Source organism: Labrus bergylta, chromosome 18 (assembly GCF_963930695.1).
Source record: "Labrus bergylta chromosome 18, fLabBer1.1, whole genome shotgun sequence".
NCBI classification, from domain to species: Eukaryota; Metazoa; Chordata; class Actinopteri; order Labriformes; family Labridae; genus Labrus; species Labrus bergylta.
This window is the reverse complement of record NC_089212.1, coordinates 26,068,093-26,080,685: the sequence shown is the minus strand read 5'-3', so window position 1 is coordinate 26,080,685 and position 12,593 is coordinate 26,068,093. Positions and strand designations below refer to the sequence as shown.

General features: G+C 46.5%; 2 protein-coding genes across 5 annotated transcripts in view; one reads left to right on the top strand and one right to left on the bottom strand.

Moving 5' to 3' along the window:
• LOC110002661 (ladderlectin-like) overlaps positions 1–12,593 on the top strand; it is a 191,065-nt gene that overhangs the window by 101,518 nt on the left and 76,954 nt on the right. The window lies entirely within an intron of this gene.
• exd2 (exonuclease 3'-5' domain containing 2) lies at positions 1,383–11,768 on the bottom strand. 3 transcript variants are annotated; one of them, XM_065966115.1, is made up of 10 exons: positions 11,617–11,768; positions 9,779–9,848; positions 9,271–9,705; positions 8,053–8,309; positions 7,842–7,968; positions 6,216–6,532; positions 5,644–5,750; positions 4,435–4,570; positions 3,701–4,072; positions 1,383–2,449 (listed from the first exon to the last, which is right to left on the bottom strand). In XM_065966115.1, exons 3-10 carry the CDS (start codon positions 9,667–9,669, stop codon positions 2,233–2,235), a joined length of 1,932 nt encoding a protein of 643 aa, XP_065822187.1. In that variant the 5' UTR covers positions 9,670–9,705; positions 9,779–9,848; positions 11,617–11,768; the 3' UTR covers positions 1,383–2,232. The 3 variants fall into 3 exon arrangements, with proteins under 3 accessions (XP_065822187.1, XP_065822189.1, XP_065822188.1); XM_065966117.1 differs by having other exon boundaries at positions 9,286–9,705; XM_065966116.1 differs by having other exon boundaries at positions 9,271–9,685.

Here is a 12,593-nt window from a genome sequence, read left to right as displayed (position 1 = left end):
GAGCTGAGGCGGGTTTTAAGATTGCGAGTGAAAAGGCAGCTTAGCTTACTTGGTCGTTGCTCGTCCATAGAGCTCGACCTCAGTGAAGGTCGTCCCTCTATGTTGGTCCGAAGAACAGAATCTTCAGCTCCTATGAGCCGCCAGCTCGTTCCTTTTTATCGGTTATCCGTTGAGCAACTGTTGGTGCAGAGTCAAAATGTGGGCTATGCTAAACTCAAGCTAACTAGCTAAACGAGCTAACCTACAGTAGAGCGCCATGAACAGCTGTTTTACTGTCGCCAGCCACAAATTCAGAGGGTGTGAGTCCTTCTACTGCAGTTTCCTGTGTCCTGACCAGGTGCGCCCAATTTACCAATCATTAGCTCCTCACTAACAGTTGGTGAGGAAATGACATCACCCTGGAACTGGGAGTTGTAGTTTTCTCCCGGGCCTCACTCCAGCCATTTTGGTGCCCTAGACGAGAATAGGATTTGGCACCTGAGGCTGCCGCTCGGTCTACGTCCATGTTTCATACAGTCGACGGTTTCAGTGCAGGCAGGACAACAACCTGCGCCTCACCTTTGTGTTATGCTAAGCTAACGTGCTGCTGGCTTTAAATGGAGCGTACAGACACGAGTGGTATGAATCTTTTTCTGTTAAAGGAAGCGTCTCTTTGGGTTTGATTAAATGTTGGGCGTGTCCCCCTCCTCAGAGGTTTCTCTGTGATGCAGTAAAGATGTCAGTGTTTTTCAAACACAGGATTGCACTCCTCATCTCCGCTACACTTAAAAAAAAAAAAAAAGAAAGAAAAGGGAAAATCCACCAAAATATTTTAGTTTTCCCGAAACTTGTGCCCGTATTTTCTCGTCTTAATAAAAGATGTTTCTTTGGTGGAATCCCTTTACTGAAGCCGCCTCATGTGCCATTGTTTTTGTCTGCAGTGTCGAACACTGACCGGTTTGTAAATCAGCATTCTGCATGTTGAGCCATTTTTGGTATTTATTTATTTGTTAACGTATTTTATTTATGTATTTATCCTTTTTTTCTGACTGAACTGTGAAACCAGGGGAGCTCATAACTCTACACTAATTCAGACACTAAACATTCGACTGACAGATTGTTCTGATGCCAAAATCAAGAGGCCTTAATCCAGCAAACCTAGATTGTAAAAAGAAAGAAAAACGTGTCATTCCTGACAAAAAAAAAGATCCACCTGAAGACTCCTTTGAGCTGAAAGTCACGAGTGATTCATATATGAAATGTTAACAAACGCTTTTGTACTCATTTTTACAGACTATTTATTAAACTGTGATTTTGTAAGAAATAAAAGAAGAAACAATAAATGTGCTCGTGTGTGTGTGTGTGTGTGTGGACAGCTTCTTTTTACCAACACAAGTCGCCGGTTCATTAATACAAACATTACTTTATTATTTTGTATCATTCACAATTTAGGAAAACAAAACAGCTGGCAGGCTAACATCCAGGAAGAAAGAAAGCAGCTGTGTTGTAAAGAAATTCATCGCGCTCTAAAAAGATAAATGTGCCTTGCAAAGACGGAGGGGGAGGGGCTTAGTGTTCAAAACATCACATGACAGTCGGCATCTCTTCTCTGTGCGGGTTTGGATTGTGTGAAACGACGTCGTGGTGAAAAACAAAAAACTGCTGACAAACTGAAGCGAGTTGACGCCCCGCTGCTGTGACACGTCTCCCGTCAGGTTTTGGGGATTAAGAGGCACGTTAAAACACGAGCCATAGAGAGTCCCAGCCGTCAGGAGAAGTCAGCAGCAGGACGGAAACATCAGGAGATTAAATGATGGAGGTAACGAGCCGACTGTACCGTGGGTAGCATTCATCTCCCCCTGCAGAAACACGACCTGTGAGACGCAGCCCAGCGGCACCTTGAAGCCCAACCCGTCTTTTAGAAAAGGAAACGGGGCGTCAACGTGTTTCTGGGGGAATCTCACCTTCCACCTATTGACTTAAAACAGACAATAGAGTGAAAGCTGAAGCAGGGCAGAGTGTTAAATAATTTAAATTCATATTAAAACAACCCTCTCTCTGCAAAGTCTTTTTCCTCTCAGACGGTTCTTCATGTCACCAGGAATTAACCAAAACATTGTGCGTCGTCATGACAACAGCGTTAACAGACATTTCAGTCCAGGCTGGTCCACGAGTTCATCCGTCTGTTGCTTTAAAAAAAGTCAGGTGTCCGGCCTCAAGTCTTTAGCAGCTCCTGGTCCTCGTGCAGACTCGTCAGTTGAGTTTGATGGGCAGGTCCTCTCCGTACTTGCGGAGGAACTTGCTGTGGTTGTGGTCGACGGCCCACAGAGGAGGGAGGTGTCGTGGCTGCATGGTGGTGAGGAAGTGCTGCCTCCAGCGACGCTCCAGCTCCATCAGACCCTGAAGGCCCTGCCCGGCTTGAGCCTGGACCACCTTCAGACCGTGAGGTACGTACGCCTCGTTGAAGATCCTTCAGGAGGAAGAGAGGAGCAGTCAGACTTTTTATAACGCACCTTAAAGTTTATGCACATGCAAACTCTTTGTGATTTTTTTGATCCAGCAGATGTCGCCCTTGAGCACCAGCATGAAACCAAAACAACTGGCGCTGCATTGTTGTGTTAGCATGCTAATGCTAGTGATCTTTATTATGCTGGTATCTTCACACTGCATGTAAATTTACCTGAAATGAGCGTGATCTAGAAACACAGTTAAGCAGTGAGTACAGTATGTTATTCTTCTTTTCTCTAGTCCCTCAATTAAACTACTTTTATACACGAGGGGAGGAGTCAGCCGGCCATCCAGGCGATGTAAACAAAGTGAAGATAGGACTCTGAAAACTGTGAAAACATCACAGACAGTGGGACTCGGGTGTTACACCCATTGTAGACAGTCATGACTCACAGAGTTATTTTCAGAGGATAAACTTGATTTCTACATTTAAGTTTTAAAATCACAAAGACTTTAACTGTCAGGCAGGCGGCCCCCTGAAATCTTCCTGAGTTGGTTGTTTAAACATGCTCCTTACAGCGGGACACTTCACCCCGCTATGAAAGAATAATGGGGCTACTGGTGCGTTAAAGTTTGTCAGTTTTTACATGTGGGATCACTGCTAAGGACTAGAGGTTGAGTTTTATTTGAGAGCATGATGAAAGTGTTTAAAACAAGAGGAGTATAAATAAGAGGATCATCAGTGATCATTGGCTGGTTCATCTGTAGACCTCCTGAGGACATTTCATGAGCTTCATTAAACAGCTGTGAGATTGATCCCGCCCTGCAGACCCGGTGAGTGACCTCACAGCGTGTTACTCAGACCCCTCTAGCCTCTCACTAAACTGCAGACTGTGATGTTAAACGTGTAGTGACTCGACAACGAGCGAGCGTGAGCTGAAGATGCTAAAGCTCCCGGTGGTTATACATCATTATGGCTCCAGGAGGGGCGGGGTTAAGTTCAGGAACCCCAGTCTGATAGAGCAATCGATTTTGATTAGTTTGCACGCGCCGTGTACAGAGGCTGTAGTCCTCGGAGCGGGCCGCTGAGTTTGAATATGTTTTTTTTAAACCAGCCGACAATTTCAGGAAATCATTTTTAGCCCAACGAGATTATTTGGGTGGATTTACAGTAAAATAAATATAGTAATGATTTAAAATAATCTTTGTGTTCTGTTGAGCTTGTTTTTATTTAAAGTTAATATTTATAACAAGACCCTCGGTGTGACCTCACCTGGTCTCCAATCCGGCGGCTTGCTGCAGCACGTCGTCCGTCAGCTCCTCCTCCTCCTCGTTCACGTTCAGGAAACTCTTGATCAGAGTCTGCAGCTCGTCTCGTCGCTGCTCGGGGAGTCCGTCCCCGGCGGTGAGCAGAGCGCGCGCCGCCGAACGGACCCGTCGTCGGTCCGAGTCCTCCAGCAGACGCACGCCCTCCTCGCAGCCCTGAGGGGCGGAGAACTCGTCGGCCAGCTGCTGCTTCAGGAAGCTGTCGTGCACGTTGGAGGCGGCGTGGCAGCTGGTGCACAGCAGCAGGATGTCGTGGGAGTTGTGGTCCTTCATCTCGGTGGGAAAGTGACGCCTGTACTCGTGTGGCACGATGTTTTTCCTGTTGAGATCGGTGAGACAGGAGTGATGTGAGGTTAAGGGTGATGAAAATATGAGATGAGATGATGAGATTCAACTTTATTGTCATTACACATATACAAGTATAGAGTAACGAAATGAGGTTTGGCATCTCACCAGAAGTGCAAATAAGCAGAAAGTGCAAAAGTCTGTGCTATGTACAGTAATTACAAAATTTACAGGTGTAGACTAAAAAAAGTGAATTATTAGGTATATCTGGATGGCTGGATTAATGGGATGAAAACATGACTCAGCAATAAAAACAGAAACATGTTCAGAACAGATATGATCATTTTAGTTTAGTCATCTTAATTTGTGATTTGAAACGTATTGAAGATGTCCAACCTGATGTATGAATCTGCTTTTCCACAGACCACACACAGATTCTCTTTAGCAGTGAGATAATAATCCTGCTGGGAGTCGGGACGTCCCGACGGCTCAAACAGCAGCCGGACAACGAAAGGCTCTTCACTCTGCAGCACTGGGTCAGAACACAGGTTTCATTTAGAGGCTCTTCAGAGACATTAATGCAGAGAATATGACACATAAGACCATTTTACACTTTACATGCAGTGTTCATTTAAACTAAAATCTCAATGATCAGTGTGAGAAGCAGAGACGCTCAACATGCAGCAGATAATCAAACGTTCTTCAGGCTCGACCACACAGAGACGCATCGATACAAAAGTGTCACCAGATAAACCATTGTTTCCATATGGTACATCTGGCTTGCAAGGCGCTCTAACAGTTTTTGGGTGTACATAAAGTGGGGGGAGCTCGGAGAAGAGAAGCTAATCCTTCACATCTAAAGGAGCCAGTTGAGGAGGTTCAGGCATCCGATTAGGATCCTCCTGAACGCACCCCTTAAAAGGTTTTCCAGGTACGCCTAACTGGGAGGAGACCCGGGGTCGACCAAAAGTTCCTCACTGAAGGTGTTATATATCCATCAGGTCTGGGAACGCCTCGGGATCCCACAGGAGGAGGAGCTGGAAAATGTTGCTATGGAGACGGGAAGTCTGAGTGGACTGAAGTCTGCTGCCAATGCGACCCGACTTTGGATAAGCCAAAGAAAACTGATGGATGGATAAAAGTTGAAACAGCGGAGTCGCAGCTCTCGTCATTTTGACTCTTTGCAGAAGCAGCCAATCAAATCAAGTAGAAGGATTAACCTCCTTTTAATGACTTTCCCCTCCTCCTCGTATGGGTGCAAAGAAACATTTGCTCAAACCCATTTTCCCTCTACTTATTTGATTTGGTCTCCCTTGTGCACATGCAGCCCCGCTCAGCAGGCGCTCCCCGCTCAGCAGGCGCTCCCCGCTCAGCAGGCGCTCCCCGCTCAGCAGGCGCTCCCCGCTCAGCAGGCGCTCCCAGCTGCGCTGCGTCTCTCTGTGATCGGGGTCTTACTCCTCTGCTTTCTCAACACATGAAGCTTTTGAAGATTCTGGATCAGATTTTAAACTTCATGAGTGAGGGAGATATTTGTCAGGTTTTGGGTTGTAGTGTAAAAACTTGATGTTGTGTCTTTAATGTCATGTTGAGAGTTTTCTAGAGTACCTCCTATTCCTTTATCTAGGTACCATTTGGCTTTCTTCTTGTCGCAGGTACACAGAGGCTGGCCGTCTGGAGCGTGGAGGAAACAGTTATCATAGAGAGGAGACTTCCTAGAAAACAAAGAGAAGGCTTGATTGTGGACTTCAAGGTTTTTGTTTCCCAGTAACAAATCTTATACTTCAACATTCAGAAAACCTAGAGCTGGTGGATTAAATCATTGAATCATGTACTTAACCCTCAGGCATCAGTTTCATTTACGACCCTCTGAAGTCACTAAGGACAAAATTGTCCATGCCAAAAAACTGATAAAAATAGAACAGATTTATATTTTTTTCTACTTTTCTCTGCATAAATCTCTGAAACAACTTCAGACCTGCTCAAAACTACCAAACAATCAATCATTTTTAGGAATTTAACCCTTTAAATGCCCGTTTGATTACATGATTCTGGCATTTAAAGGGTTAAATTCCTAATAATTATTAGTGATGCTTCTGACAGACGACTACAAACTGAGCAGATTGAATCTCAGCTGTCGTATTAAAAACAGTTTCCATAATGCGATGTTCCCTCCTCACCTGGCGGAGTAGCCCACCCCCAGCGGTTTCCTCTTGTTGTTCTTTCGAGGGTCTGGGACTTGCTGATCTCCAGACTCGGGGCTTTCATAAGCGGCCGGCTTCCGCGTCCTCCGCTTCCTCTCTCCGTCTGTGTTCCTGTCGTCTCCTCCGTCTCCTCCTCGGCCTCTGAAGGGAACGTCCACCAGGCCCTGGCAGCGGGACGCCAGCTCTGAGTAAGAGCACCCGCTGGAATAGGCGGGCTCAGCTTCAGAGTGGAGGCCGAGCAGACGGAGGAAGAGGGCGATGGAAACCTGGGCGTCTCTGGCAGCGTAGATCATCTGGTGAAGAGAGAGAGAGCAGATGATCAATAAGGAGGGAGTGTTTCAAGCTGCTGCTTCCAGGATTTCTCTTTTGATTGATTTGACTCTACACAGAAACAAGACACTCTCCTGCATGAGGTCAAGATTATTTAAACTCCTCCCCATGAAATGTAGTTTTTCTGTCGATTTGTCAGCTGGCTCTTATTACAATTCTACAATTCTCTTATCAGACTCTTTTATCCAAAGCGACGTACATCAGAGAGTAAGAACAACACAAGCAAGGATCTAGAAAAAAGGGAACAATGTGAGTAAGAGCAAACGATCAGCTTTGAGTCTGATTGGACACACAGGTGCTGACAGGAAGTGACCAGAGGCAAAGCACAACATTGAGGGCAGTTCTTGAGAGCTCTAATCAGTATAGAAACCATCTTATAAGTCATCGTTATCAAACAAAAACCATCGTCATTACCATCATCATCATCAATAATATGGAGACCATCATCATTAAGTTAGTAGGTATTCATGAAAGAGCTGGCTCTTTAGCTTTATTACTACAATACCCAAAAGCCTTTGCAACAGTAACATGTTAGCCACACAATCAAAGGGTGGATGAATGTGTTCCTGGTTCTCTTTTCAGACAGAATCTTAAAATGGACTTAAGCAGAAAATACTTGAACGCCAAAGTGACCCCCCTGCCGTGCCGTCATCGGCGGTAGTAACCGAGGTGTTACAGGGGCGAGACGGGAACCGCAGAGCCAACGAGGTAGAACTCTACTGAGTGTGTGTGTGTGTGTGAAGCTCCCACTGTGCTCTCTGGTGCTTCTGCAGCAGTGTCTCCCTGTACTGTGAAGTCATGTGACTTGGAGTCAATATGAACATCTAAATGAGGGCGGAGCTTCTTCACAGCCCTGTTGTGGATTTGCACTAAGCAGAGGGTTTTTGATAAAACAGAATAAACCCACACACACTTATTCTAACCAACAGACTTGTTTATAAACCATCATGATTTTACTAAATATTTCCAAACCACCTCAGAGCTGACAGAGCTTCGTGCCCCACCTGAGATCTTTTGCGCCCCGACTAAGGGGGCTCAGACCCCAGGTTGGGACCCAATGATGTACAAGATGACCTTTTATTTGATGCACCAATCGGATTTTCACCCTTTGTAGTGTTTGAGACGCTCTTTGGAAAGGGATACATGTCGATGTTAAAAAGATCACCTGGAGGTTTCTTGTGATTTTTATATATTTTGAAAAACTGATTTATGAACAGATGTGAACAATGAGCCGTATGAGATATGTGAGGAGGCCTGTACTCCATGAATCACCTGCTCCATGGTCAGTTGATCTGCCTCCCAGTCACTGCAGCGCAGCTCCAGAGATTTATCCAGAGAAACATTCAACAGATCGGCTGCCAGAGACTTCAGACTCAGGCCGTTAGTCACCGAAGTTTGCCTGAAAACAGAGACGAGTTCAACAGGATCGTTTTAAGATGAAGCATCATAAAACACAAGAGGAGAAAAGGCTGATAAACTCTACCTCTGTCTTAAGGCGATGTAGCGCAGGTCGACTGTACACGACATGGACAGGCCGTAGTCACGCGTCAGGCGCTTCCCGTCTTCATAGCAGCCGACGCCGACTTTCAAAACGTGGGGGTCTCTGAGGACTTCCATTAAGCTGAGGGGGAACGGCTGCCGATCGCTGCGAAACGCCAGCAGCCTCACCAGGACGCACAGACCTGAATATGAGGCCAACTGTAACAGGGAGACCGCAGACGTCCGGCCTTTCTCCGACACCTGCAACGAGAAACGACAGACAGGTCAGACACGACGTCAGAGAGGATTTTAAATATTTGAGGTGGTGTGAAGGGAAAACTCCAACCTTTCATGTTGTTATACTGGTGTGGATGACACTGGATGTTAAATATTAGGTGTTAGTTAGATTTTTGCTCCAGTCGTTGTGATTTACTCAGGAGTAAACCGCTTTCATGTCTTTAAGCAAAACTTTGATGATTCCCTTTCGGATCGATGTTTTTCCTCTATTAATAAAAAGATTGCTGATAATTATTCTGACATTCAGAAATCATTTTTTTGATTAATTTATTACATTGTAGATTTCTGCTGGAGCTGCTCAGAGCAGTATGTAACTCTGACCCCTAGTGTTTAAAATGGGTACTGCAGTCCAGATTCTAAACATCATAGAGAGCTGTCTCCCCCCCCCTCCTCTCTAGAGTGGATGCTCACTCAGGTCACCATGTGGTGGACTCTGAAGCTTCAGTGTTTATCCAGCTCTGCATGGGTCTGTAAACCTTTCTGTGTTCTAACCTCTCTCCATTTTTCAAAAGCATCTCCAATATTGATCCTAGTTTGAGCACGTTTCTGCTCGTGGAGCTTATTAGAAACATGCAGAGGCTTTTTAGGTCGGGTACAATCACTTCTATCTGAACCACTTCTCTTGACCACTTCCATCGCTGCAATGGACCGCCTAATCATTCTGAAACTAAAGAGAGAAGAAGAGGCGGCACGTCTTCACATGCATGAAGCTTGAACTAGACGTCTGATATTTTTGTCAGTTTCTTTTGGATAATCATTTATTGGAGTCAAATCATAGTCGTTCTTATCTGGAAACACCTGCCTGGTTTTATGTCTATATGACACCTGCAGGAATGACTGGACTCTATAACTCCATCTGTCAATGAATCGTGCAGGGTGGATTTTTCCTCTTCATATGTAAAAGCATGCAAAAGGTATTTCTTACGCCTTCGGTCTTTACCCATTCACAGTCGAGCCCCAGCACGGGGAACACCGACAGCTCCTTCTGCATCAGCGGCCACAGCTGCTGCCACTCTTCTTCAGAGCTCACCATCACAGGCTTCACTCCCAGCAGCTGCTCAGAAGACGGTATCTTCACAACGTGGCGCTGCTGAGGGGTCTCACACTCCACTGCCTTGAACTCCTTCTCTTGTACGGGGTCTTTATACTCCACAGCTGTAAACGTCTTTTCAACAGGACACGGAGCGTCCACGGGATCGGCCACCTTCTGGATGAAAGGCAGCCTCTTCCGCTTCGTCCGGTAAACTCGCCATATGAGCAGTCCTCCTAAGGTCGCCCCTAACACCGTCGTTATGACGGCAGTTAAAGGCCCTCGATGAGACATGATGATTTGTGGTGAGCTGGTTGAAAAGTGCAAAACCTGGAGTCAAAAACACACAAGATGAGTTGATCCTTCAGGCGCAGAGAGGAATGTTTCAACGAGCAGGTTTTACCTTTCTGTGTCAGTGGGATGACATGTAGACCGGGCTCTGCATCTGTGCTCTGGACTCTAAGTTCATCTTTCTGGAACAAAACAAAAAGGGACATTTTAAGTCAATTATAGGCCTGACTGCTACATTCATGTACCATCACGATAGTCACATCACAGGACGTGTGATGTGCTACAGCCTGTTTTAGTCTGTAGCTGTAAACAAACACACTTTAAGGGAAAGCTGATGTCCCTGATGGAGGAGAACTAACACTGTTATTGAAATGCCTTTTTTAAATCACAGTTTGCATGTCAGTTCTCCAACTCGCTCATGTTTCTTTTTTGATACAAATTATTCAAAATGCAGCTTCAGGATTGTTGACTCAGTCTGGCAGGTTCTCTCACTTCACTCCGGTTTTATTCTCCTTGCATTGGCTTCTAATAACTGTCAGAATTCATTTTAAAATCTGTGTTTTTTGTTAATAAAGGTCTGCATCATCAGGCACCTGTTTACACCTCTGACCCGCTCCATCCCTAAATCCCCCGCAGACCCCTCAGGTCCTCAGACCAGGGTCTACTTTAGTGCTGCAAAAACGAATCGATAAAAATCTAACTTAAATTGAGTTAAATCAAGTTGGATATAAAAGCTGTTTTTAAACTGACAGCAGATATAAAAAGCACAAACATTTTCGTGACACCTAAATGTTAAATAATATATTTTCTACTTCCTCAATTTTGGAGACATGAGAGGGAGAAGTAGGGGGCGGGCTTTAGAGACACAGAGCTCCTGACCGACTCCTCCTATTGGTTCAGTCAGTACGAAAAGAGAGGAGAGAGGAGAGACGGGAGAGAGGAAAGAGGAGAGAGGAGAGAGGAGACGGGAGAGAGGAGAGAAGAGAGAGGAGACGGGAGAGAGGAGACAGGAGACAGGAGAGAGGAGAGAGGAGACGGGAGAGAGGAAAGAGGAGAGAGGAGAGAGGAGAGAGGAGAGAGGAGACGGGAGAGAGGAGAGAGGAGAGAAGAGAGAGGAGAGAGGAGAGAGGAGACGGGAGAGAGGAGAGAGGAGACGGGAGAGAGGAAAGAGGAGACGGGAGAGAGGAGAGAGGAGACAGGAGAGAGGAGACGGGACAGAGGAGAGAAGAGAGAGGAGAGAGGAGAGAGGAGACAGGAGACAGGAGAGAGGAGACAGGAGAGAGGAGAGAGGAGACAGGAGACAGGAGACAGGAGACAGGAGAGAGGAGACAGGAGACAGGAGACAGGAGACAGGAGAGAGGAGACAGGAGACAGGAGAGAGGAGACAGGAGACAGGAGACAGGAGACAGGAGAGAGGAGACAGGAGACAGGAGAGAAATGAACGACTCTTTTCAGGAAGTGATTCGGTTCAGATGTTTTAGGATTCACAGTTAAAGGCTGTTTATATCTGATCACCTGATGCTAACACTTAGCAGCTAACCTGATGCTAACACTTAGCAGCTAACCTGATGCTAACACTTAGCAGCTAACCTGATGCTAACACTTAGCAGCTAACCTGATGCTAACACTTAGCAGCTAACGTTAGCTTCTGCTCAGTGAAGATTCAGAGTAAAGACCGGAAACGTGTTTTCACCTTCAGCTCATCTGAAGACAACATCACATCTTTTACATCTTTTACATCTTTTACATCTTTTACATCTTTTACATCTTTTCTTCTTCTTCTTCTTTCTGTCGCTGAGGGAAACGTTAGCCTGGTTAGCCACAGCAGCTAGCCGGCTAACTCGTTAGCTTCAGGCAGTTTAAAAGATTCTTCACTAACACGTTACCTGGACTAACACGTTACCTGAACTAACACGTTACCTGACCTAACCCGGGACAGCTGAGTCTTACCTTTACGTTTTTAACCAACTCAACGCCAGTTTCTCACACATGTACTCTTGCTTTTTTATGCTAATCTGAGCCATGTCTTCCGGGCTGTTTTATAACCACGTAGCTCTGCAGGTAGCGCCCCCTGCCGGACAGGAGGAGAACTACATCCCCTGCCGGACAGGAGGGAAACTACACCCCCTGCCGGACAGGAGGAGAACTACACCCCCTGCCGGACAGGAGGAGAACTACACCCCCTGCCGGACAGGAGGGAAACTACACCCCCTGCCGGACAGGAGGAGAACTACACCCCCTGCCGGACAGGAGGAGAACTACACCCCCTGCCGGACAGGAGGAGAACTACACCCCCTGCCGGACAGGAGGAGAACTACACCCCCTGCCGGACAGGAGGAGAACTACACCCCCTGCCGGACAGGAGGAGAACTACACCCCCTGCCGGACAGGAGGGAAACTACACCCCCTGCCGGACAGGAGGGAAACTACACCCCTGCCGGACAGGAGGAGAACTACACCCCTGCCGGACAGGAGGAGAACTACACCCCCTGCCGGACAGGAGGGAAACTACACCCCTGCCGGACAGGAGGAGAACTACACCCCTGCCGGACAGGAGGAGAACTACACCCCCTGCCGGACAGGAGGGAAACTACACCCCTGCCGGACAGGAGGGAAACTACACCCCTGCCGGACAGGAGGAGAACTACATCACCTGCCGGACAGGAGGAGAACTACACCCCTGCCGGACAGGAGGAGAACTACACCCCTGCCGGACAGGAGGAGAACTACATCACCTGCCGGACAGGAGGAGAACTACATCACCTGCCGGACAGGAGGAGAACTACAACTACAACAACACACTTTGAGAGCTTCACAAGAGAACTTATTTTATTCTTCTAATTACTTTATTATCCATAGATCCTCACTTCATTTCATTGCTCTTCTGTTTTTTTGTTTTTGTTTAGTTTTTAAGTCCAGTTGATCTT

Bases quoted from the DNA above. Each gene is read 5' to 3' on its own strand.
- exd2 (XM_065966115.1), bottom strand. From the start codon at position 9,669: ATGTCTCATCGAGGGCCTTTAACTGCCGTCATAACGACGGTGTTAGGG. The intron at 4,571-5,643 runs GTACTCTAGAAA...GTTCTGACCCAG, and splicing joins CCTAGATAAAGGAATAGGAG to TGCTGCAGAGTGAAGAGCCT. The intron at 2,450-3,700 runs GTGAGGTCACAC...TTCCTCCTGAAG, and splicing joins GCCGCCGGATTGGAGACCAG to GATCTTCAACGAGGCGTACG.